The 25,426-nt window shown below is 44.4% G+C and overlaps 1 protein-coding gene across 4 annotated transcripts in view; it reads left to right on the top strand.

The window, feature by feature from the left end:
• Positions 1-1,651: 1,651 nt before the first annotated feature.
• The window catches only part of osbpl1a (oxysterol binding protein-like 1A), a 308,693-nt gene continuing 284,918 nt past the window's right edge, over positions 1,652-25,426 (top strand). For all 4 annotated transcript variants that reach the window (XM_068031100.1, XM_068031099.1, XM_068031098.1 and 1 more), the window contains exons 1-4: positions 1,652-1,767; positions 13,340-13,486; positions 15,682-15,767; positions 24,556-24,630. In XM_068031100.1, coding sequence (XP_067887201.1) covers positions 13,342-13,486; positions 15,682-15,767; positions 24,556-24,630 — 306 coding nt within the window. In that variant the 5' untranslated portion in view covers positions 1,652-1,767; positions 13,340-13,341. The remainder of the gene's footprint in view (positions 1,768-13,339; positions 13,487-15,681; positions 15,768-24,555; positions 24,631-25,426) is intronic.

The raw sequence follows: 25,426 nt of genomic DNA, 5'->3' as shown, positions 1-25,426 counted from the left end.
ATTAGATACGATAAGTATAATGAGAGAGGAAGTGCGAGATGGTCTGACATCCTTGAAAGTGGATAAATCACCAGGGTCGGATGGATTGCATCCCAGGTTGTTAAAGGAACCCAGGGAGGAAATACCAGATACGCTGAGGATCATCTTCAAATCCTCACTGGATACGGGCAAGGTGCCAGAGGATTGGAGGTCTGCGAACATTATACTATTATTTAAAAAGGGTGCGAGGGATAGTTGTAAACTCCAGAAAGATATCAATGGTTTGGTTGAGTGGGCGCAAAATTGGCAAATGAAATTCAATCCGGAGAAGTGCGAGGTAATGCATTTGGGGAGGGCAAATAAAGCAAGGGAATACACAATAAATGGGAGGATATTGAGAAAGATAGAAGAAGTGAGAGACCTTGGAGTGCATGTCCACAGGTTCCCAAAGGTGGCATAAAGGGGCTTAAAGGTAGATAAAGTGGTGAAAAAGCCATATGAAAAGCTTTCTTTTATTGGCCAAGGTATGGAATACAAAAGCAGGGGTGTAATGCTGGAACTGTATAAAACGCTGGTTCGGCCACAATTGGATTATTGCGTACAGTTCTGGTCACCACATTACAGGAAGGACATAATTGCTCTGGAGAGAGTACAGAGGAGATTTACAAGAATGTTGCCAGGGCTTGAAAGTTGCAGCTATGAGGAAATATTGGATAGGCTAGGGTTGTTTTCCTTAGAACAGAGGAGGCTGAGGGGTGACTTAATTGAGGTATACAAGATTATGAGGGGCTTAGATAGAGTAGACAGGAAGGACCGGTTTCCCTAGCGGAGAGGTCAATTACCAGGGGGCACGGACTTAAGGTGATTGGTAGAAGGATTAGAGGGGACATGAGGAATAGCTTTTTCACCCAGAGGGTGATGGGTATCTGGAATTCACTGCTCGGATCGGTGGTGGAGGCAGAAACCCACAATTCTTCTAAAACATACCTGGACATGCACCTGAAGTGCTGTAACCTGCAAGTCTATGGACCAGGTGCTGGAAGGTGGAATTCAATTGGGCGGCTAGTTTTTGCCTGGTATAGACACGACGGGCTGAATGGCCTCCTTCCGTGCTGTAATTTTTCTATGGTTCTATGTGATATATATGTGTAATGCAGCAGTAAGGAAAAGAATAGCCATCTAAAATCCTGTCTATTCACATTCCTATACGGTTTAAGATCACTGCCTCTGGCCCTTCCCAATCTGTTAAACTGGAATAATCTATCGATAGAGGTGTTATCCAGCCTTTTCATTATTTTATAGAACTCTATCAGATCATCTGCTGGTCTACCAAATACACCAAGGTCCTTGAGCCTATCTGAGTGACTGGGATTGTTTAAACTAGGAATCATTCCTTTGTCTCCCCTATTACCAAAACCATTCATGAATTAATTTTTAATTTCTAGAGTCTCCAAGACAATTCTGGAGGTTTGGCAATCCCTATCAGCATCACTATCGGCTGATTTTCTATTCGCCAAAAGGCTTCTTAATATTATTGATAGTTAACAATTCAAAATGCTGTTTGCATGGGCTTTTAAACGTGACTCCGGGAGGTGACAGCTGTTTCGAGGTTTGTCCTATGTGGGTTTCGGTGCTGCCTTGTAAACAGGAACTCCCTCCCCGGTGGAATCCCTGTTAGTTACATTGCCAGAATTGTTACATTGTAGTCACGCGCTCCCGGGATAACATCCCGTTGGAATCCGGTGCTGGTGGTCGCTGCCCTAGTTACTTGTGGTCTTTTTGTCGCAGGTAAAGGAAAGCAGGGTGCAAAATCAGAAAGATTTACAATTATTGCAGTTGAAGCAAATTATTATTTTGTTGTTATTATGTCGGAAAAATCAACCGATCTAACGTAAGAATTTAGAAGCTAGTATAATACCGCAACAGAGCTATGTGTGTATGTTTTGGGAGGGGCTTGGATATAAACTTTATCTAAAGTTAATTTCTATTTATTTGCTGTTTGATTGCAGCATTGCTTGCAGACGTGAAACTTTTGTTATTGTGGGTGGCCCATCGTGAAGGAGCATGTTTCAGCTTTGCTCAGGTTGTAGTAAACGTGTTTACGTGTACTATAGAGGAAGGTTTGATAGAGGTGTTGAAAATCATGAGGTCCCTGGACAGAGTAGATAGAGAGAAACTGTTCCCTTTGCAGAAGGGTCGAACCAGAGAACACCGATTTAAAGTGATTGTCACCTTTTGGCTTTTCTGCCACAAGAAAAACTTTTTTTTACAGAGTGAGTGGTTAGGATCTGGAATGCATTGCCTGAGAGGGTGGTGGAGGTAGATACAAACGTGGCTTTCAAAAGGGAATTGGATAAATATCTGAAGAGAAAAATTTGCAGGGCTACAGAGTAAAGGCAGGGGAGTGGGACTAGGTAAATTGCTCTTGCAGAGAGCCAGTATGAACTCAATGGACCAAATGGCCACCTCCTGTGCTGCTGTAACCAATGATTCTAGGTTTTCAGTTTTGATCTGTCACAGTGCTGTTTCTGCGTCACAGGTGTTTTTTTAACAGCTGAGAGTGTTTCACAACAACACATTAGTTCTGTGTCTTTTTGAAAAAAACTCCCAAGTATTGTGATAATTATGTCAAAATGTGTCATTTCTGTAAAACATCAACACAAGGATGATATTTAGAAGTCAGAACATTAAATTTCTCTTGTTGCAAGTTGACAAAAACTTGGTCTTTCCACAGAATTGCAACACTGCATGTGACAATGCAGACTGGTTTTGCTCATTGGTGCTGCACTGTAATCCAGGATATATTAGTTAAAATCCCACTGTGGCAATTTGAGAATTAGCATTTTTTTTAAAAGCTAACTGACCAAACCTGGAATAAATTGATATAGTGACCATGAGCCTGTTGGGTTGTTGTAAAAATGCAACTATTTCATCGATGCCCTATTAGGAAGGAAACTTGCTGCCCTTACTCAGTCTTGGCCTGTATGTGACACCAGTCCCACACCAAAGTGGTTGATCTATATCTAAGTGAAAACTTCCCTCACTCACCTTCCTAGAAGTCATAATTTTGCACCAAAATTTGAATGCGCCGTTGCCTCCAATTTTCCCACGCTTCCCATGTTTGAATGTCTCCAAATCGGGTTTCCGCTCCTGCCACAGCACCAAAATAGCCCTAACCTAAATCGTAAATGGCACCTGCTTTGACAGTAACTGGTGAATTATCACTCTGCGTCCCCCTTGACCCCTCTGCAACCTTGGACAGGGTTGATGCAGGGTAAATTATGAATGAAAGCTAGTGCAAAATATAAAAACGGATAGCAAAAGCTTCTATCAGTATATAAAAGGTGAGCGAGTAGCTAAAGTGAATGTTGGTCCCTCAGAGGATGAGACTGGGGAGTTAATAGAGGGGAACACAGAAATGGCGGAGACACTAAATCAGTATTTTGCCTCAGTTTTCACGACGGACGACACTAGTACCATCCCAATTGTAACAAGTAATGCAGAAGTTATAGAAAGAGAGAAACTGAGAACAATCATCATCACTAGGGAAAAAGTACTGAGCAAACTATTGGGATTGAAGCAGACAAGTCCCCAGGGCCTGATGGCCTACATCCTCGGGTCTTAAAGGGAGTGGCAGTGGAGATAGTGGATCCATTGGTTAGAATATTCCAAAATTCCCTGGATGCGGGAAAGGTTCCAGTGGATTGGAAAAAAGCTAATATAACGCCCTTATTCAAAAAGGGAGGGAGGCAGAAAGTAGAAAACTACAGACCAGTTAGTTTAACATCTTTCATTGGGAAATTGCTAGAATCCATTATTAAGGAAGTAATAACAGGACATTTAGAATACAAATATTGATTGGCCATCACACTGGGGAGAATTCCTCTGCTCGTCTTCCAAATATTGTTGCGGCGCCTTAAAGGGCAGACGGGGCCTCAGTTTAATGTCTATTCTGAAAGATGGCACCTCCAACACTGCAGCAATCCCTCAGTACTGCACTGAATCTATCAGCCTGAATTATGTGCTCAACTTGCTGGAGTGCAACAAATGTGCCCACAGCCTTCTGACTGAGAGATGGAACCCACTGAATTTATGGTTGACTCTCTGTATTAGAGTCATAGTTAGACAGCACAGAAACAGGCCCTTCGGCCCATCATGTCCGTGCTGGCCATCAAGCACCTATCCTAATCCCATTTTCCAGCACTTGGCCCGTAGCCTTGTATGCTATGGTGTTTCAAGTGCTCATCTAAATACTACTTTAATGTTGTGAGGGTTCCTGCCTCAACCACCTCTTCAGGCAGTGTGTTCCAGATTCCAACCACCCTCTGGGTGAAAACATTTACCTCAAATCCCCTCTAAACCTCCTGCCCCTTACCTTAAATCTATGCACCCTGGTTATTGACACCTCCGCTAAGGGAAGAAGTTTCTTCCTATCTACCCTATCAATGCCCCTCAGAATTTTGTATACCTCAATCATAACCCCCGTCATCCTTCTCTGCTCTAAGGAAAACAACCCTAGCCTTTTCAGTCTCTGTTCATAGCTGAAAAGCCCCAGCCCAGGCAACATCCTGGTGAATCTCCTCTGCACCCTCCAGTGCAATCCCATCCTTCCTATAGCGTGGTGCCCAGAACTGTACACAGTACTCCAGCTGTGGCCTAACTAGTGTTTTATACAGCTCCATCATAACCTCTCTGCTCTTATATTCTGTGCATCGGCTAATAAAGGCAAGTATCCCATATGCCTTCCTAACCACCTTATCTACCTGTGCTGCTGCCTTCAGTTTTTAAAAAAATTCATTCATGGGATATGGGGCGTTGCTGGCTAGGACAGCATTTATTGCCCATCCCTAATTGCCGTGGAGAAGGTGATGGTGAGCTGCCTTCTTGAATCAATGCGGTCCATGTGAGGGAGGTACGCCCACAGTACTGTTAGGAAGGGAGTTCCAGGATTTTGACCCAGCGACAGTGAAGGAACGGCGATATAGTTCCAAGTCAGGATGGTGTGTGACTTGGAGGGGAAATTGCAGATGGTGGTGTTCCCATGTATTTGCTGCCCTTGTCCTTCTAGTTGGTAGAGGTCGCGGGTTTGGAAGGTGCTGTCTAACGAGCCTTGGTGCGTATCTGCAGTGCATCTTGTAGATGGTACACACTGCTACCACTGTGCGTCGGTGGTGGAGGGAGTGAATGTTTGTAGATAGTGTGCCAATCAAGCGGGCTGCTTTATCCTGGATGGTGTCGAGCTTCTTGAGTGTTGTTGGAGCTGCACCCATCCAGGCAAGTGGAGAATATTCCATCACGCTACTGACTAGTGTCTTGTAGATGGTGGACAGGCTTTGGGGAGTTAGGAGATGAGTTACTCGCCTCAGGATTCCTAGCTTCTGACCTGCTCTTGTAGCCACGGTATTTATATGGCTACTCCAGTTCAGTTTCTGGTCAATGGTAGCCCCCAGGATGTTGATAGTGGGGGATTCAGTGATGGTAATGCCATTGAAAATCAAGGGGAGATGGTTAGATTCTCTCTTGTTGGAGATGGTCATTGCCTGGCACTTGTGCGGTGCGAATGTTACTTTCCACTTATCAGCCCAAGCCTGGATATTGTCCAGTTCTTGCTGCATTTCTACACGGACTGCTTCAGTATCTGAGGAGTCGTGAATGGTGCTGAACATTGTGCAATCATCAGCGAACATCCCCACTTCTGACCTTATGATTAAAGGAAGGTCATTGATGAAGCAACTGAAGATGGTTGGGCCGAGGACACTACCCTGAGGAACTCCTGCAGTGATATCCTGGAGCTCCGATGATTGACGTCCAACAATCACAACCATCTTCCTTTGCATTCGGTATGACTCCAATCAGCGGAGAGTTTTCCCCCTGATTCCCATTGACTCCAGTTTTGCTAGGGCTGCTTGATGCCGTACTCGGTCAACTGCTGCCTTGATGTCAAGGGCAGTGATCTATGGACATGTACACCAAGGTCCCTCTGACCCTCTGTACTTCCTAGGGTCCTACCATCCATTGTATATTCTCTTGCCAGTCCTCCCAAAATGTATCACCTCACACTTCTCAGAATGAAATTCCATCTGCCACTGCTCTGTTGTGCATGAAATGTCGTTCATTTCCGGTAAATTTTGCAAACTGTCATGTGTGCTTATATTCCACGTGTTGTGACATCCTCATAATAGCATTGTGATGTAATTATTTCAATGAGTTTCAAAGCGGTTCATACGTGGGGAAGTGAGATTACATTTGATAGAATCACAAACCCGGAGGTTGCTTTTGAAAAAAAAAATGTTGAAATCCTGTGTTTTATAGAGGTGTAAAGTACAAAAGTGAAGAGCTTATGCTAAATCTTTACAAATCACTTGTTAAGCCTCAGCTGCAGTACTGTGTCCAATTCCGGGCACCGGACTTTAGGAAGGATGTCAAGGCCGTGGAGAGGGTGCAGAGGAGATTTACCAGAATGGTACTGGGGATGAAGAAATTCAGCTACATTGAGAGACTGGGATTCTTCTTAGAGCAGAGAAGGTTAACGCAGGATTTAATAGAGGTGTTAAAAATCATGAAGGGTTTTGAAAGAGTAAGTAAGGAGAAACTGTTTCCAGTGGCAGCAGGGTCAGTAACCAGAGGGACACAGATTTCAGAGAAATGGCAAAGGAACTAGAGGGGAGTTGAGAATTTTTCTTTACAGTGAGTTATGATGATCTGGAACGCGCTACCTGAAAGGACGTTGGAAGCAGATTCAATAGTAACTTTCAAAAGGGAATCTGATAAACACTTGAGAAGGATAGAATTTACAGGGTGATGGGGAAAGAGCAGGGGGAGTGTGTCTAATTGGATAGCTTTGCCAAAGAGCCAGCACAGGCACGATGGGCTGAATGGCCTCCTTCTGTGCCGTAAAATTCTATAACACAGGAGATATTTGCTTTCCTGCTTCCTCGGTTAAGCAGAAATGCATCGTAAAAATAAATTTGCTGCCGATGTCTGGAAAGAATTCTGAGGCAGGAATATTTTTCTGGTTCAGTTCCCAAGTTGTATTGTTCAGTCGCTTATGGAGCGAACTAAAGCCAGCAGTTCGGCATTTTCACAACAGGTCTTCAAAGAGAAAAGACAGAGTGTTTTGGGTGTACACCCTTCACCGGTTCTAATGACAGGTATGCCACTGAAATATTGCTTGTCCCTATCTCCCTGACCTCCTCCAGCCCTACAACCCTCCGATACCTGCACTCCTCCAATTCTGGTCTCGCGCATCTTTTGATTTTCATAGCTGCATCACTTCAACCTTCAGCTGCTGAGGCCTTAAGCTCTAGAATTCTTGCCCTCTCCCCCTCCCCCAAGCATCCACCCCATATTGAGACAGTCAAAACTGAGTTGGCCTGAGCAAGTAGCCAGAATGTCTGATGCTCGCTTACCAAAGTCAGTCTTCTATAGAGAGCTTGCCTCTGGGGTGTGCACTCATGGTCAAAGGAAGTGTTACAAAGATGCTCTGAAGACTTTGCTTAGAAGTTTTGATATCGACCCAAAGTCCTGCGAGAAGCGTGCCCAGGATCACTGCACCTGGCACAACCAAATAAAGGGTGCAGACTCCTTCGAAAGCAAGCACATATCCGAGGCGGAGAGAACACACGAGGAGAGGAAATCCCGAGCCAGCAGCTCAACCCAAACTCTATATCCTGCCCTAATGCAGCAGAACCTTCCGGATGCAGATCGGCATTAGTAGTCACCGACATACCCACCGGAACCTGATCAAACACCCTGGATGATTACCTTCATTTTTGCCTTGAAGGACGAACAACATTTAATCTAGTAGACGCAAACTGTGTATCTGAATCCTGCTCCGTTGACATTCCTCTGCAACTTGTAACCTAGTCTCCTGCAATTGAGATTATAAAAATTAATTTTTAAATTCCAGTTGCAAAATTCCAGTTCCAGTGCCTCGGATGTTGCCCTAGGCCAAATGGATCAATGGGTTCAATCCCTGATCTTCCCTAATATTAACTCTGTGTGGATGTGGGAGGGGGGAAAGAAAGGATCACAGCTTTGTATTCCAAGCATTTGCAGTATTTTTTAATATGTGTGATAAGTGTTATGAATAAGTTCAAGTCCGTATTGTCTTGCTATGAACAATGCTCGCATAAGCTTGGAGTTGATAAACCTCCTGCCCCTTACCTTAAATCTATGCTCCCTGGTTATTGACACCTCTGCTAAGGGAAAAAGTTTCTTCCTATCTAACCTATCAATGCCCCTCATAATTTTGCATATCTCAATCAGGTCCCCCCTCAGCCTTCTCTACTCGACTCTAAGAAAAAAACAACCCCAGCCTTTTCAGTCTCTCGTCCTAGCTGAAATGCTCCAGCTCAGGTAACATCCTGGTGAATCTCCTCTGCACTCTCTCCAGTGCAATCACATCCTTCCTATAGTGTGGTGACCAGAACTGTACACAGTACTCCAGCTGTGGCCTAACTAGCGTTTTTATGCAGCTCAATCACAACCTCCCTGCTCTTATATTCTATGCCTCGGCTGATAAAGGCAAGTATCCTATATGCCTTCCTAACCACCTTATCTACCTGTGCTGCTGCCTTCAGTGATCTGTGGACAAGTACACCAAGATCCCTCTGACCTTCTGTACTTCCTAGGGTCCTACCATCCATTGTATATTCCCTTGCCTTGTTAGTCCTCCCAAAATTCATCACCTCTCATTTCTCAGGATTAAATTCCATTTGTCAGTGCTCTGCCCATTTTACCAGCCCATCTATATCATCCTATAATCTAAGGCTTTCCTCCTCACTATTTACAACACCACCAATTTTCGTGTCATCTGCAAACTCACTGATCATACCTCCTATATTCATGTCGAAATCATTAATGTACACTACAAACAGCAAGGGTCCCAGCACCGATCCCTGTGATACACCCACTGGTCACAGGCTTCCAATCGCAAAAACAGCCCTCGACCATCACCCTCTGCTTCCTGCCAATTTTGGATCCAGTTTGCCAAATTGCCCTGGATCCCATCTTAACCAATCTCCCATGCGGAACCTTATCAAAAGTCTTTCTGAAGTCCATGTAGACTGCATCAACTGCTTTACCCTCATCGACACATCTAGTCACCGTCTCGAAAAATTTTAATCAAGTTAGTTAGACACGATCTCCCCCTGACAAAGCCATGCTGACTATCCCTGATTAATCCCTGCCTCTCCAAATGGAGATTAATCCTGTCCCTTAGAATTTTTTCCAATATTTTCCCTACCACTGATGTTAGACTCACAGGCCTGTAATTACCTGGTTTATCCCTGCTACCCTTCTTGAATAATGGTACCACATTTGCTGACCTCCAGTCCTCTGGCACCTCTCCTGTGGCCAGAGTGGATTTGAAAATTTGTGTCAGAGCCCCTGCTATCACCTCCCTTGCCTCACATAACAGCCTGGGATACATCCCATCTGGACCTGGGGATTTATCCACTTTTAAGCCTGCTAAAACAGCTACTACCTCCTCCCTTTCAATGCTAATATGTTCAAGTATATCACAATCCCCCTCCCTGATCTCTACACCTATATCGTCCTTCTCCATAGTGAACACAGATGGAAAGTAATCATTTAAAACCTCACCTATGTCCTCTGGCTCCACACACTCATTGCCACTTTGGTCCCTAATGGGCCCTACTCTTTCCCTGGTTATCCTCTTGCCCTTAATATACTTACAAAACGCCTTAGGATATTCCTTTATCTTGTCCGCCAGTGTTTTTTCATGTCCCCTCTTCGCTCTCCTAATAACTTTTTAAGTATCCCCTACACTTTCTATACTCCTCTAGTGCCTGTGCTGTTTTCAGCGTTCTGAATCTGCCATTCGCCGCCTCTTTTTTTTTTTCCTGATCCAATCCTCTATATCCCTTGACATCCTGGCCTTGTTGGTCCTACCCTTCACCTTAATGGGTACATGTTGGCTCTGAACTCTCACTATTTCCTCTTTGACTCCCACTGGTCTGATGTAGACTTTCCTACAAGTAGCTGCTCCCAGTCCACTTTGGCCAGATCCTGTTTTATCATATTGAAATCGGCCTTCCCCCAATTCAGTACCTTTATTTCCGGCCCGTCTTTGTCCTTTTCCATAACTACCTTAACTCTTACAGAGTTATGGTCATTATCCCCGAAATGCTCCCCCACTGACGCTTCATTCCCTAGGATTAGGTCCAGTACCACTCCTTCTCTTGTAGGACTTTTTACGTACTGGCTCAAAAATCTCTCCTGCTTTTTAAGAATTCCGCCCCCTTTAAGCCTTTTGCACTAAGACTATCCCAGTTGATATTGGGGAAGTTGAAATCCCCTACTATTATTACCCTATTATTTTAACACCTCTCTGAGATTTGCCTACATATCTGCTCCTCTATCTCTCCCTGACTGTTTGTTTGGAGGTCTGTAGTACACACCCAGCCTTGCCCCCTTTTTGTTTTTAAGTTCTACCCATATGGCCTCATTTGAGGAATCTTCTAAGATATCATCCCTCCTTACTGCAGTAATTGACTCTTTGATCAACAGTGCAATTACCACCTCTGCTTTTATCCCCTCCCCTGTCATGCCTGAAGATTCTATACCCTGGAGTATTGAGCTGCCAGTTCTGCTCCTCCCTCAACCATGTCTCTGTGATCGCAATGATATCATAATCCCATGTGCTAATCAACACCCTCAATTCATTTTCCTTGCTAGAAAGACTCCTTGCATTTAAATAGATGCAATCTAGCCTTGCATTTTGCCTCGGTGGTGGTGGAGGGAGTGAATGTTGAAGTTGGTGGATGGGGTGCCAATCTGCTTTGTCTTGGATGGTGTCGAGCTTCTTGAGTGTTGTTGGAGCTGCACCCATCCAGGCCAGTAGAGAATGATTAAAACCTTTTTGTGCTAAGAGTGGTTATGATCTGGAATGCACTACCTGAGAGTGTAGTGGAGGCAGATTCAGTCAAGGCTTTGAAAAGAGAAATGAACAATTTGAAGAGAAAATTTGCAGGGCTTAAAGGGAAAAGGCTGGGGAGTGGGACTCGGTGAGTTATTCTTACGGAGAGCTGGCACAGACATGAAGGGCCAAATGGCCTCCTTCTGTGCTGCAACAATTCTGTGATTCTGTTCCATCACTGACTTGTGCCTGGTCATGCACTGGCAAGTCAGGAAGTGAGTTACTAACTGCAGCTTTCCCAGCCTCTGACTTGCTCTTGTCGCCACAGTATTTATATGGCTGACCCAGTTCAGTTTTTATTCAATGGTAACCCCCAGGATGTTGATGGTGGGGGATTCAGCGATTGTAATGCCATTGAATGTCAAGGAGAGATGGTTAGATTCTGTCTTGTTTGAGATGGTCATTGCCTGGCCTTAAGTGGCAAGTAACATATGCATCACACATCAGCCAAAGAATGAATGTTGTCCAGGTCTTGCTGCATATGGACACGGGCTGCTTCAGTATCTGAGGAGTCGCGAATGGTGCTGAACATTGTGCAATCATCAGCGAACATCCCCACTTCTGACATGATGGAGGGGAGGGAATTGATGAAGCAGCTGAAGATGGTTGGACCGAGAACACAATCCTGCAGCCATGTCCTGGGACTGAGATGATTGACCTCCCACAGCCATTATGATTTGGATTATTCCATACAACAATGATTTGACCATCAGATAATCCCCTTTAAAGAATCTTTTTTTTTTACACATGAATCTGTTAATTGCCGTTAAGCCATTGCTTGCTTCACATTGTCCTATAAATACTGGAGTGAAATATTAAGTAATTGCTGTTTCCTTTTATCTACCATAACAATTTCACCATATGTTATGAAGTGGCCACATCTCCTGAATAATGGTCCTTCCTCATGCATTTAGAAAAGGCTTTGCTGGTTTCCATTCTATTTATTACAAGTTTTATTAGTGCAATCATTTCAGCTCTCCTCACTTGGTTTCTAATTTTAAATTGCCTCATGTTACTTTCTTTATTGTCACCAGTTTTTCAGCCTAATTTGTTCATGGAACCATAACAACAACTACAGTACTTATATAGTGCCTTAAATGCATTAAAATATACTGTGGTGTGTGCTTTGTTTGATTATCAAACAACATTTGACCAGTAAGGGGATATTAGAACAGGTGACTGAAAGTTTGGTGATGGAGAGAGGTTTTCAAGAACATCTTGAAGGAGGAGAGAGAGGCAGCTGGGTTTAGGGAGGGAATACCAGAGCTTGGATCCTGAGTAGCTGAAGGCTTGGCTGCCAGTGGTGCTTCTCTACTCTCCTCTTTAAACCAGCCTCCTTGACCAAGCTTTTGCCCCCCTGTCCTATTACTGCCTTATGCGCCTCAGTGTCAAATCGTATTTGAGAATACTATGAAGTGCCTTGGGATGTTTTCCCACATTAAAGGTGTTACATAAATGCAAGTTGCTAAATTGAATTATGATTTACCATCCACACTCCAATTTTAAAACGTTTCAAAAATACCCAGAAGATCCTTTTTTTAATAAAAACAGAAAGTGCTGGAAATACTCAGCAGGCCAGGCAGCGTCTGTGGAGAGAGAAACCGAGTTAACATTTCAGGTCAGTGACCTTTCGTCACAAGTGGAAATTGGAAAGGTCATCAGAAATTCACTTTTTTTTCTCACCCCCCCCCCCCCCCCCCCCCCCCCCTTTTCCTTTTCTGTCTGTGTGTGTGGCTCTCTCTCTCTCTCTCTCTCTCAATCTAATCTTTACCCCCTCTTTTTATTTCTCTTTCTGTACCTGATTTGATTCTAATTTACCTGATTTTCTTCTCTCACATTGCACTGTCTCTTTCTGAATCCTTAAATTTCATTGTTTAAAGAGATAGACTGATCATCAGGTCATTACAGCACAGGCCATTTGGCCCATCTAGTCCATTCTGGCTCTACTATAGAGCAATCCATTCAGCCCTGTTCCCTGCTCTATCCCAATAGCCCTGCAAGTTTATTTTTCTCACGTACCCATCCAATTTCCTTTTTAAATTATTCATCTCTGCTTCCACCACCCTTGTGCAGAGCGAGGTCCTGTCATTCACCAATGTCTCCAATGCCCTGTTGCCCCTCCCCTCACTTCACCGTGATCCGCTCCCACTCCCGGCACAAAAATATTTTGATTTGAAGGCTGCAGAAAAGAGTCTTAACAAACGTGGAACATTGCGAGGTGCTCACTCCAAGATCTGGGCTATTAACCTGCAAATCGCTGGCCTTTTGGATTTTGAACGCAATTCATTTTATTTTGAAATAAAAACAAAAAAGTGCTGGAAATACTCAGCAGGTCTGGCAGCATCTGTGGAGAGAGAAGCAGAATTAACGTTTCGTTTTTGCTTTCATTTTATTTTGAATTTTTTTTCCTTTTTTTAGGAATGAGTTTAGAAATTGAGGACCAAGTAGTGCGTGATGCTGAGGATCAGTTGCTTCATCAGGCTCGGAATGGTGTCTTGGAAGAAGTCAAACAACTGCTGGATCGCAGGAAGGTTGAAAATTTGGCTTTTAATGTTAACTGCAAAGGTAATTGTTGTGTTCAACAATAATCTTATTTCTAATTACTGATTTTTCGTTTGCTATTTGTGTACTAGTTTTTGTTTAAAATTTGAAATCATCGCTGTTGAGTAGTAGAAATCATAGAATCATGCAGCATAGAAGGAGGGCATTCGGCCCATTGTGTCTGTGCTAGCTCTTTGAAAGAGCTATCTAATTAGTCCCACTGCCCCTGCTCTTTCCCTATAGCCCTGCAAATTCTATCCTTAAGTATTTATCCAATTCCCTTTTGAAAGTTACGATTGAATCTGCTTCTACCGCCCTCTCAGGCAGCGCGTTCCAGATCACAACAAATCGCTGCGTTTTATATTTTTTTAAAAATTCTCCTGAACTCCCCTCTGGTTCTTTTGCCAATTACTTTAAATCTGTCTCTTCTGGGTACTGAGCTTCCTGCCACTGGAAACAGTTTCTCCTTATTTACTCTATCAAAGCATTTTGTAATTTTGAACACCTCTGTTAATCTCCCATTAACCTTCTCTGCTCTAAGGAGAACAATCCTAGCTTCTCCAGTCTCTCCACATTAACTGAAGTCTCTCAAGAAAGATTTCACTCTGCAGTGATACTCACCTTAAAATGTGTGTTGATGTGGAGAAATAGCAGATGAAGTAGGGACAGGAAGGACTGATCACCATGGTCTACGCTTTCTAACCACTCTGGTAACTGCATCATTGAAGGAATATCAGAACAGGAGGAGGCTATTCTGCCCCTCGAGCTTATTCTGCCATTCAGTTATATCATGGCTGATCTTATCTTGACTCCAATTACTCTTCTTGGGTCTTACAACCATTAATAACCTTACCCAACAAAAATCTATCAGTCTTTGTTTTGATATTTTCAGTTGACCCCCAACCTCAACAGTTTATTTTCGTCGATGGGGGGGGGGGTGTGGGGTAGAGAGTTTCAGATTTCCACTCCCCTTTGTGTGAAGAAGTGCTTCCTGACATCACCCCTGAACAGGCTGGCTCTAATTTTAAGGTTAAACTCCTTTGTTCTGGGCTCTCTCCACCAGAGGAAATATTTTCTCTTTCCACTCTATCCAATTCATCTTAAACACCTCGATTCGATCACCCCTTAATCTTCTATGCTCAGGGGGATATGAGCATAGTCTGTGCAACTTGGCCTCCTAACTGAATCCTATTATCCCCATGATCAGTTTGATGAATCTGAGCTATACCCTCTCCAAGGACAGGGGAGGCAGTGGTGTAGTGGTAATATCACTGGACTGGTAGCCCAGAGGCCCAGGCTAATGTTCTGGGGACGGTGGGGGGGGGTCGACTCCCACCAGGGCAGATGGTGAAATTTGAATTCAATTAATAAATCTGTAATTAAAAAGCTAGTCTAGTGTGACCATGAAACCATTGTCGATTGTTGTAAAACCCCATCTGGTTCACTAATGTCCTTTAGGGAAGGAAATCTGCCGTCCTTACCTGGTCTGGCCGACATGTGACTCCACATCCACAGCAATGCGCTTGACTCTTTAAAATGCCCTCTGAAATGGCCACTCAGTTCAAGGGCAATTAGGGATGGGCAATAAATGCTGGCCTAGCCAGTGATGCCCACTACCCATGAACGAATAAATAAAAAAACCTTCCTGAGATGCAGTGCCTACAGCTAAACACTTCACTCTTAATGGGATCCAGCAAGGGGACCTGGAAGAGATCGGGGAGAAATTCACTGAATTATTGTCTTCACAGTTGATGTCTGAGGAGGATCTGATAGAGGTCTTCAAGATTATAAATAGGTTTGATAGGGTCGATGTGGAGAAGATGTTTCTGCTTGTGGGTGAGATCAGTATGAGGAGGCCATTAATATAAGATAGTCACTACTAAATCCAATGGGGAATTCAGGAGAAACATCAGAGTGGTGAGAATGTGGAACTGGCTAACATATAGAGTGGTTGAGGTGACTGGCATAGATGCATTTAAGGGGAAGCTAGATGAGTACATGAGGGAAAAAGGAATCGAAGGATATGCTGAAAAGGTGGGTGGAGGCTCGTGTGGAGCATAAACCTATTGGGCCGAATGGCCTGTCTCTTTGCTGTAAATACTTTGTTTTCCTACCAGTCAGCTTTTTCAGATCATTACAATGAGTAATGTTCTTTAAATCATTTATAACTACAAAGTGTCTTGGGATTGAATGATTATTATCAATTTGTTCTGATTTAGGCCGGAGCAAGTCTAACTTTGGTTGGACCCCTCTACATCTCGCCTGCTATTTTGGACATAAAGATGTCGTTGAGGAATTATTAAAAGTAAGTTTGTTTTTTTTTTGATTTTTAAATGTTCAGTGTGTACTTAATTTTGAAACTTCATATCAAGAAATGCTATAGATAACAAATGTAGTTTTGTTCCAGTTGAGTGTTGTGTTAATTTTTTTTACTGAAATGTACAAGGGTTGTTAAGATGTGTGTATCTCTGCATACTGAAATGTGTCCTTGCATCTGTTTCTTGATTGCTTATTACTTAGATTACAAAAGTTGCATTAAAACTGTGGCTGACGTATCATGACGAATTTGGAGATGCTTATTCTGTGAATTGAATATAACAATCTGGGTAATTGTAATTTGCACGCTGAAAATAAATGTTTACAGGAATCTGTAATCGTAGAAACATCGGCCTTTCATGGCTGATCTACACCTTGCTTCCGTCTACCCACCTTGCTTCTGTAACCATTAATACCCTTACCCAGAAAAAATCTATCACTTTTTTTAGTTTTGAAATTTTCAGTTGACCCCCCCCCCCCCCCCCCCCCGCCTCAACATTTTTTTTGCGGGGAGAGAGTTCCAGATTTCCACTACCCTTTGTGTGAAGAAGTGCTTCCTGACATCACCCCTGAATGGCCTGGCTCGAATTTTAAGATTATGCCCCCTTGTTCTGGACTCCTCACCACCCCCCCTCTCCCCACCACCACCCCCAGTAGAGGAAATAGATTCTCGCTATCTAACTCTACTAGTATGAGACACTGACACACTTGGAAGTAACTTCAGGATTCAGAATGTATTTGGTGTTTCCCCTGTGACTGGAATCCAGTTAGGGAGGGTAGAATACCAAACTGTGATCAACTTGCAAAGTCTTGGTAACTTAAATCATGCCGTAATATTCGATACTGTAAACCTAATACAATGAATCATTTCGCCATCTTGGAGAATTGTTCAGGGTTCATAACATGTACAATTTTTTATCGTAATAATTGAACTCCGCAATTCTGGGAACAGAAATACTTGTCGAGTTTTGGCTACCAATGTGGTAGCGTAGTGGTTATGTTACTGGACTAGTCATCCAGAGGCCTGGGCTAATGGAATGGAGACATGTATTTTTTTTTTTTTGGCTAGGCCTGCATTTATTGCCCATCCCGAATTGCCCTTGAGAAGGTGGTGGTGAGCTGCCTTCTTGAACTGCTGCAGTCCACAGTGCTGTTAGGAAGGGAGTTCCAGGATTTTGTCCCAGCAACATTGAAGGAACGGCGATATAGTTCCAATTCAGGACGATGTGTGACTTGGAGGGAAACTTGCAGATGGTGGTGTTCCCATGTATCTGCTGCCCTTGTTCTTCTATGTGGTAGAGGTCGCTGGTTTGGAAGGTGCTGTCTAAGGAGCCTTGGTGCATTGTTGCAGTGCATCTTGTAGATGGTACGCACTGCTGCCACTGTGCGTCGGTGGTGGAGGGAGTGAATGTTTGTGGATGGGATGCCAATCAAGCGGGCTGCTTTGTCCTGGATGGTGTCGAGCTTCTTGAGTGTTGTTGGAGCTGCACCCATCCAGGCAAGTGGAGAGTATTCCATCACACTCCTGACTTGTGCCTTGTAGATGGTGGACAGGCTTTGGGGAGTCAGGAGGTGAGTTACTTGCCACAGAATCCCCAGTCTCTGACCTGCTCTTGTAGCCACGGTATTTAGGTGGCTGGCCCAGTTCAATTTCTGGTCAATGGTCGCCCCTAGGATGTTGATAGTGGGGGATTCAGCAATGGTAATGCTGTTGAATGACAATGGGAGGTGGTTAGATTCTCTCCTTATTGGAGATGGTCATTGCCTGGCGGACTTGTGTGGCGCGAATGTTACTTGCCACTTATCAGCTTGTGCTAGGTATGACTCCAATCAGTGGAGAATTTTCCCCCTGATTCCCATTGACTCCAGTTTTACCAGCTCAAATCCCACCGCAGCAGCTGGTGAATTTAAATGCAATTAATTGAATAAAAATGTAATATCAGTAATGGTGAACATGTGACCACCAGATTATTGCAAAAACCCATTTGGTTCACTAATGTCCTTTGGGGAAGGAAATCTGCTGTCCTTACCCAGTCTGGCCTACATGTGACTCCAGACCCACAGCAATGTGGTTCCCTCTTAAATGTTTTCTGAAATGGACCAGCAAGCCACTCAAATAAATACACAAAGCTGCTGGAAATACTCAGCAGGTCTGGCAGCATCTGTGGAGAGGGAATCAGAGTTAACGTTTCAGGTCTGTGACCTTCCATCAGAACTGGCAAAGGTTAGAAAAGAATTGGGTTTTAAGCAAAGGAAGGACGGAGGGAATGGTTGTTGGGGAAGAGAACAAAAGGGGAAAATGTTTGATCGGGCAGAGGGCAGGAGAGATTAAATAACAAAGCTGTCCTGGGATAAAGGCAAAGAGTGTGTGAATGCTTGTGGTGAAAGACAAAGCATTAGTCTAGAGAGAGTGTTAATAGTGGAATAATGAGCAGCTCTGACTACATAGATAAAACATGCACATGGTTTAAAAAAAAAAGGCCGGTCATGCTCTGAAATTGTTGAAATCAAGGTTGAGTCCGTAAGGTTGTAGAGTGTCTAATCGAAAGATCAGGTGCTGCTTCTTGAGCTTGCATTGCACTGGAACACTGCAGCGGGCCAAGGACAGAAAAGTGGCTGAGAGCGAGGGTGGGGTGTTGAAACGGCAAGCAACCGGAAGCTCAGGGTCATGCTTTTGGACTGAGCGCAGGTGTTCCGCAAAGCGGTCACCCAATCTGTGTTCGGTCTCCCCAATGTAGAGGCGGCCACATTGTGAGCAGCGAATACAGTATACTACATTGAAAGAAGTACAAGTAAATCACTGCTTCACCTGAAAGGAGTGTTTGGGGACTTGGATAGTGAGGAGAGAGGAGGTAAAAGGGCAGATATTACACCTCCTGCGATTGTGTGGGAAGGTGCTGTGGAAAGGGGACGAGGTGTCGGGGGTGATGGAGGAGTGGACCAGGGTGTTGCAGAGGGAACGATCCCTTCGGAATGCTGACCGTGATGGGGAAAGGAAGATGTGTTTGGTGGTGCCATCACACTGGAGGTGTCAGAAATGGAGGAGGATGATCCTTTGGATGTGGAGGCTGGTGGGGTGGAAAGTGAGGACAAGCTACTCAGTTGTGTTCAGAAGGTGGCTCACAACCACTTTCTCAAGGGCAATTAAAGATGGGTAATAAATTCTGGCTTTGTGAGTGATGCCTATATCCCATAAATGAATTTTTACAGACCCATGATCTGTATTTTGATTTGCTTTCCGTGTTTGGAAATTTTCATGTTCTGTTCTTCGATAATTGTCTTACGTTTCTTAAACTGATCTTCAATATGAGCAATGACGGATAGGTAACGATCTTCTGTTCCATCCAGACTGTCCCACCCACATTGTGATAGTTTGTGCCTCTCAATATATAGACTCTCTGTCCCCCCCGCAACTATCAGACCTCCTGGGAGAGGTGAAAAATCGAATAAAAGCACGGGTCGAATTCAGGGGAAAAAAAAAAATCAGGGAAATGTCTCTTCTCGCCTCACCGCCACCCCTCCCCCCGCCCCCCCCAACCCCCCCCCCAACTGCCGTCCTGTCCCTGCAGGTGATCAAAACCATTGCAGGAAATCGCTCTTATCTTGATAATACTCTGCGTTACTTCCCTCTTGCACAAGACGATCTCTTGCCCAGCAAGAAACAGCCCCAGATCTCACCTGAAGGGAATTCATTTTCTTTCCTTGCATTAAAGAGTATTCCGTGATGTATTTTAGACCGATAACCTAATGCACTTCTATTAATATGGCTGAAAATGGGTCGATCACAAAAAGTAAAAATATTTAATGAGTGTCAGGTCCTCCACCTGTGACTAACCCGATTTTTAAATCACTGAAAGTGACTTTTTAAAAAAAAAAAACTACACTGAACCGTTCACTAGTTTCATCAGCACACGCTAATCAGTTTCTTAGTAAATGAAATATTTTAGTAATTAAAAACTTTTAAAATGTGAAGTGATACATTTTGGTAGGAAGAACAAGGAGAGACAATATAAAAGAGTACAATTCTAGAAGGGGTGCAGGAACAGAGGGGCCTGGGGATATATGTGCATAAATCATTATGGATGGTGGGAGGTGATTGAGAAATTGGTTAACAAAGCAGACGGGATCCTGGGCTTTATAAATAGAGACATAGAGTACAGAAGCAAGGACGTTATGATGAACCTTTTATAAAACACTAGTTTGGCCTCAGCTGGAGTATTGTGTCCAATTCTGGGCACCACACTTTAGGAAGGATGTGAAGGCACTGGAGAGAGTACAATAACATTACGAGAATGGTTCCCGGGATGAGGAACTTCAGTGAAGTGGATAGATTGGCGAAGCTGGGTCTGTTGGCCTCCTTGGAGAAGGTTGAGAGGAGATTTGATAGAGGTGTTCAAAATCCTGACCGATCTGGGCAAAAATAGATGTAAAAAAACTGTTCCCATTGGAGGTAGGGTCGAAAACCAGAGTACACCGATTTACGGTGACTGGCAAAAGAATCAAAGGCGACACGAGGAAAAAGTTTTTTATGCAGTAAAATCTGCAGTGTTGTAACCATTCGATGGTTCTGTTCCATGAATTTAAAACATGCTAACTGATACCCTTGAACGTACAAAATGCTTAATTTGAAGAACCTCTTTGAATGGATGCCATTGGTAGAAACTCGCCATCCTCGCTATTTTGATCTGGGGGTGTGGCCAGTTTTGTCCGGTGTGTGGGGGGAGGGGCGGCAGCTTCCAGTGCGTTCGTTTTCAGATCCGCGCAAAAGCTTGCGGAAATTCGATTTGCGTTCAAGGTAACCTGCACTTAAAATTCCTCGATCTTCTGCCCTGGTTGTGCTGACATCAGGCAAAATGTGCTAATAAAACCAATGCAAACTGAAGGAAACTCTAGGGCAATGTGTTATTAGGTCAAATAAACTATAAATATAACTATAGTTACCATTTTAAATGCCAAAACTAGAGGCTATAAATATAAGATGGTCATTGGGATACCTTCTGGGGAAGGTGGGACTTGTACAAGAAGGGCGGGTTGCATCTGAACTGGAGGGGCACCAATATCCTGGGCGGGAGGTTTCCTAGAGCTCTTCGGGAGGGTTTAAACTAGTTTGGCAGGGGGATGGGAACCGGAGCTACGGATCAGTGGATGGGGTAGCTGTTGAACAGGCAGATACCGAGTGTAGAGAGTCTGCGAGGAAGGTTAGACGGTTGACGGGGCAAAGTTGCAGCCAGTATGATGGGTTGAAGTGTGTCTATTTTAACGCAAGAAGTGTCAGAAATAAGGGTGATGAACTTAGAGCATGGATCAGTACTTGGAGCTACGATGTTGTGGCCATTCCGAAGACGTGGATATCACAGGGGCAGGAATGGATGTTGGATGTTCCAGGGTTTAGATGTTTCAAAAGGAATAGGGAGGGAGGTAAAAGAGGTGGGGGCAGTGGCATTGCTAATCAGGGATAGTATCACAGCTGCAGAAAGGGAGGTCGTCGAGGAGGGTTTGTGTACTGAGTCATTATGGGTGGAAGTCAGAAACAGGAAAGGAGCAGTCACTTTGTTGGGAGTTTTCTATAGACCCCCCCAATAGCAACAGAGACACGGAGGAACAGATTGGGAGGCAGATTTTGGAAAGGTGCAGAAGTAACAGGGTTGTTGTCATGGGTGACTTCAACTTCCCTAATATTGATTGGAACCTCCTTAGTGCAAATAGTTTGGATGGAGCAGTTTTTGTCAGGTGTGTCCAGGAAGGTTTCCTGACTCAATATGTAGATAGGCCGACTAGAGAGGAGGCTATGTTGGATTTGGTGCTTGGCAACGAACCAGGCCAGGTGGCAGATCTATCGGTGGGAGAGCATTTCGGTGATAGTGGTCACAACTGCCTGACCTTTACTATAGTCATGGAGAGGGACAGGAGCAGACGGGATGGGAAAATATTTAATTGGGGGAGGGGGAATTACAATGCTATTAGGCAGGAACTGGGGAGCATAAATTGGGAACAGATGTTCTCAGGGAAATGCACGACAGAAATGTGGAGGTTGTTCAGGGAGCACTTGCTGCGACTGCTGGATAGGTTTGTCCCTATGAGGCAAGGAAGGGATGGTAGGGTGAAGGAACCTTGGATGACGAGAGATGTGGAACAGCTAGTCAAGAGGAAGAAGGAAGCTTACTTAAGGTTGAGGAAGCAAGGATCAGACAGGGCTCTAGAGGGTTACAAGGTAGCCAGGAAGGAACTGAAGAATGGACTTAGGAGAGCTAGAAGGGGACATGAATAAGTCTTGGCGGGTAGGATTAAGGAAAATCCCAAGGCGTTCTACACTTATGTGAGGAACAAGAGGATGGCCAGAGTGAGGGTCGGGCCGATCAGGGATAGTGGAGGGAACTTGTGCCTGGAGTCGGAGAAGGTAGGGGAGGTCCTAAATGAATACTTTGCGTCAGTATTCACTAGTGCGAGGGACCTGCTCGTTCGTGAGGACAGCGTGAAACAGGCTGATATGCTCGAACAGTTTGATGTTAAGAGGGAGGATGTGCTGGAAATTCTGAAAGACATGAGGATAGATAACTCCCCGAGGCCAGATGGGACATACCCAAGGTTATTACGGGAAGCGAGGGGAGAGATTGCCGTGCCTTTGGCGATGATCTTTACGTCCTCACTGTCCACTGGAGTAGTACCAGATGATTGGAAGGTGGCAGTGGGTTAGTTAGGGTGGATAGTGAGAGTCTTTTTCCTCGGATGGTGATGGCAAACGTGAGGGGACATAGCTTTAAGTTGAGAGGTGATATATATAGGACAGATGTCAGAGGTAGTTTCTTTACTCAGAGAGTAGTCGGGGCGTGGAACGCCCTGCCTGCAGCAGTAGTAGACTCGCCAACTTTAAGGGCATTTAAGTGGTCATTGGATAGACATATGGATGAAAGTGGAATAGTGTAGGTCAGATGGTTTCACAGGTCGGCGCAACATCGAGGGCCAAAGGGCCTGTACTGCGCTGTAATGTTCTCCAAAAAAAAAAAAATGTTATTCCCTTGTTCAAGAAAGGGAATAGGGATAACCCTGGGAATTATAGACCAGTCAGTCTTACGTCGGTAGTGGGCAAATTATTGGAGAGGATTCTGAGAGACAGGATTTATGATTATTTGGAAAAGCATAGTTTGATCAGAGATAGTCAGCATGGCTTTGTGAGGGGCAGGTCATGCCTCACAAGCCTTATTGAATTCTTTGAGGATGTGACAAAACACATTGAAGCAAGAGCAGTGGATGTGGTGTATATGGATTTTAGCAAGGCGTTTGATAAGGTTCCCCATGGTAGGCTCATTCAGAAAGTAAGGAGGCATGGGATACTGGGAAATTTGGCTGGCTGGTTACAGAATTGGTTGGCCCATAGAAAACAGAGGGTGGTAGTAGATGGAAAGTATTCAGCCTGGAGCTCGGTGACCAGTGGTGTTCCGCGGGGATCTGTTCTGGGACCTCTGCTCTTTGTGATTTTTATAAATGACTTGGATGAGGAAGTGGAAGACTTGGTTCGTCGGTTTACCGATGACACAAAGGTTGCTGGAGTTGTGGATAGTGTGGAAGGCTGTTGTAGGTTGCAACAGGACATTGACAGGATGCAGAGTTGGGCTGAGAAGTGGCAGATGGAGTTCAACCTGGAAAAGTGTGAAGTGATTCATTTTGGAAGGTCGAATTTGAATGCAGAATACAGGCTTAAAGACTGGATTCTTGGCAGTGTGGAGGAACAGAGGGATCTTGGGGTCCACGTCCATAGATCCCTCAAAGTTTCCACCCAAGTTGATAGGGTTGTTAAGAAGGCGTATGGGGTGTTGGCTTTCATTAACAGGGGGCTTGAGTTTAAGAGCCGCGAGGTTATGCTGCAGCTCTATAAAGCCCTGGTTAGACCACACTTGGAATATTGTGTTCAGTTCTGGTCGCCTCATTATAGGAAGGATGTGGAAGCTTTAGAGAGGGTGCTGAGGAGATTCACCAGGATGCTGCCTGGACTGGAGGGCATGTCTTATGAAGAAAGATTGAGGGAGCTAGGGCTTTTCTCATTGGAGCGAAGAAGGATGAGAGGTGACTTGATAGAGGGGTATAAGATGATGAGAGGCATAGAGTGGATAGCCAGAGACTTTTTCCCAGGGTGGAAAGGGCTATCACCAGGGGGCATAATTTTAAGGTGATTGGAGGAAGGTTTCGGGGAGATGTCAGAGGTAGGTTCTTTACACAGAGAGTGGTGGGTGCGTGGAATGCGCTGCCAGCGGTGGTAGTAGAAGCAGATACATTAGGGGCATTTAAGTGACTCTTGGATAGGTACATGGATGATAGTAGAATATGGGTATGTAAGTAGTTTGATCTTAGAGTAGGTTAAAGGGTCGGCACAACATCGTGGGCCGAAGGGCCTGTACTGTACTGTTCTATGTTCTATGATCTACAATAACTCCAATGGGGAATTCAAGAGAAACTTCTTTACCCAGAGAGTGGTGAGAATGAGAGAGCAGTGGTATAGATGTATTTAAGGGGAACCTGGATAGACACATGAGGGAGAAAGGAATAGAGGGATATGCAGATAGGGTGAGATGGAGAGGGGTGGGAGGAAGCTCGTGTGGGGCATAAGCCCCAGCATGGGCTGGTTGTTTCTGAACTGTACATTCTGTGGAAATATACCCTGATTGTGTCAATGGTTACTACAGTGACAAGAAAACAGGCTTCACAACATAGTAACCGTAACCCTGATCATGAATCTTGTAGTGAATCATCAGATTATTTATTGGTCATTTTATTGCTGATAGGCTGATGCAGATGTGAATGTAGTCAATGATGTCGGAGACACTCCGCTGCATCGGGCAGCTTTCACAGGAAGAAAGGTGAGGAAGAGGTGTTTTCATCGTTTTAAACTCGCTCAGAGTATCAATAGTTTTGTTCAACAGCCTGCCAGATTCTAATAATCTATATTTTGAATGTTCGTTCCAGTTGCCTGTCACCACTGTGCTCGCTGACCTACATTGGCTTCTGGTCTGGCAATGCCTCGTTTTTTGTCTTTTTAATTCTCATCCTTGTTTTCATATCCCTCCATGGCCTCACCCCTCCCTATCTCTGTAATCTCCTCCAGCCCCAGCGAGATACCTGCGCTCTTCTAACTCTGGCCTCTTGAGCACACCTAGCTCCAAGAAGATGGTTGTGGTTGTTGGAGGTCAATCCTCGCAATCCCAGGACCTCAATGCTGGAGTTCCTCAGTGTAGTTTCCCCAGACCCAACCTTTTTCAACTGCTTCATCAATGACCTTCCTTCATTCATAAGGTCAGAAGTGGTGATGTTCGCTGATTGATTGATTGCACAATGTTCATATGAACATACAAATTAGGAGTAGGCCACTTGGCCCCTCGAGTCTGCTCCCCCATTCAATAAGTTCATGGCTGAACAGATTTCTCCACATTACCACCTACCCCGATAACCTTTCATCCCCTTGCTTATCAAGAACCTCTCCACCTCTTCCTTAAACTTATTCAAAGACTCTGTTTCCACTGCTTTTTGAGGAAGGGAATTCCAAAGACTCACGATTCTCAGTAAAAATTTCTCCTCATCTCTGTCTTAAATGGATGACCCCTGGTCCTAGATTCTCCCACAAGGGGAAACATCCTTTCCACATCCGCCCTGTCAAGA

This window comes from Heterodontus francisci, chromosome 5 (assembly GCF_036365525.1).
Source record: "Heterodontus francisci isolate sHetFra1 chromosome 5, sHetFra1.hap1, whole genome shotgun sequence".
In the NCBI taxonomy this organism is placed as follows: Eukaryota; Metazoa; Chordata; class Chondrichthyes; order Heterodontiformes; family Heterodontidae; genus Heterodontus; species Heterodontus francisci.
The sequence above is the reverse complement of the archived record's forward strand: the minus strand, read 5'-3'. Positions and strand labels throughout refer to the sequence as shown.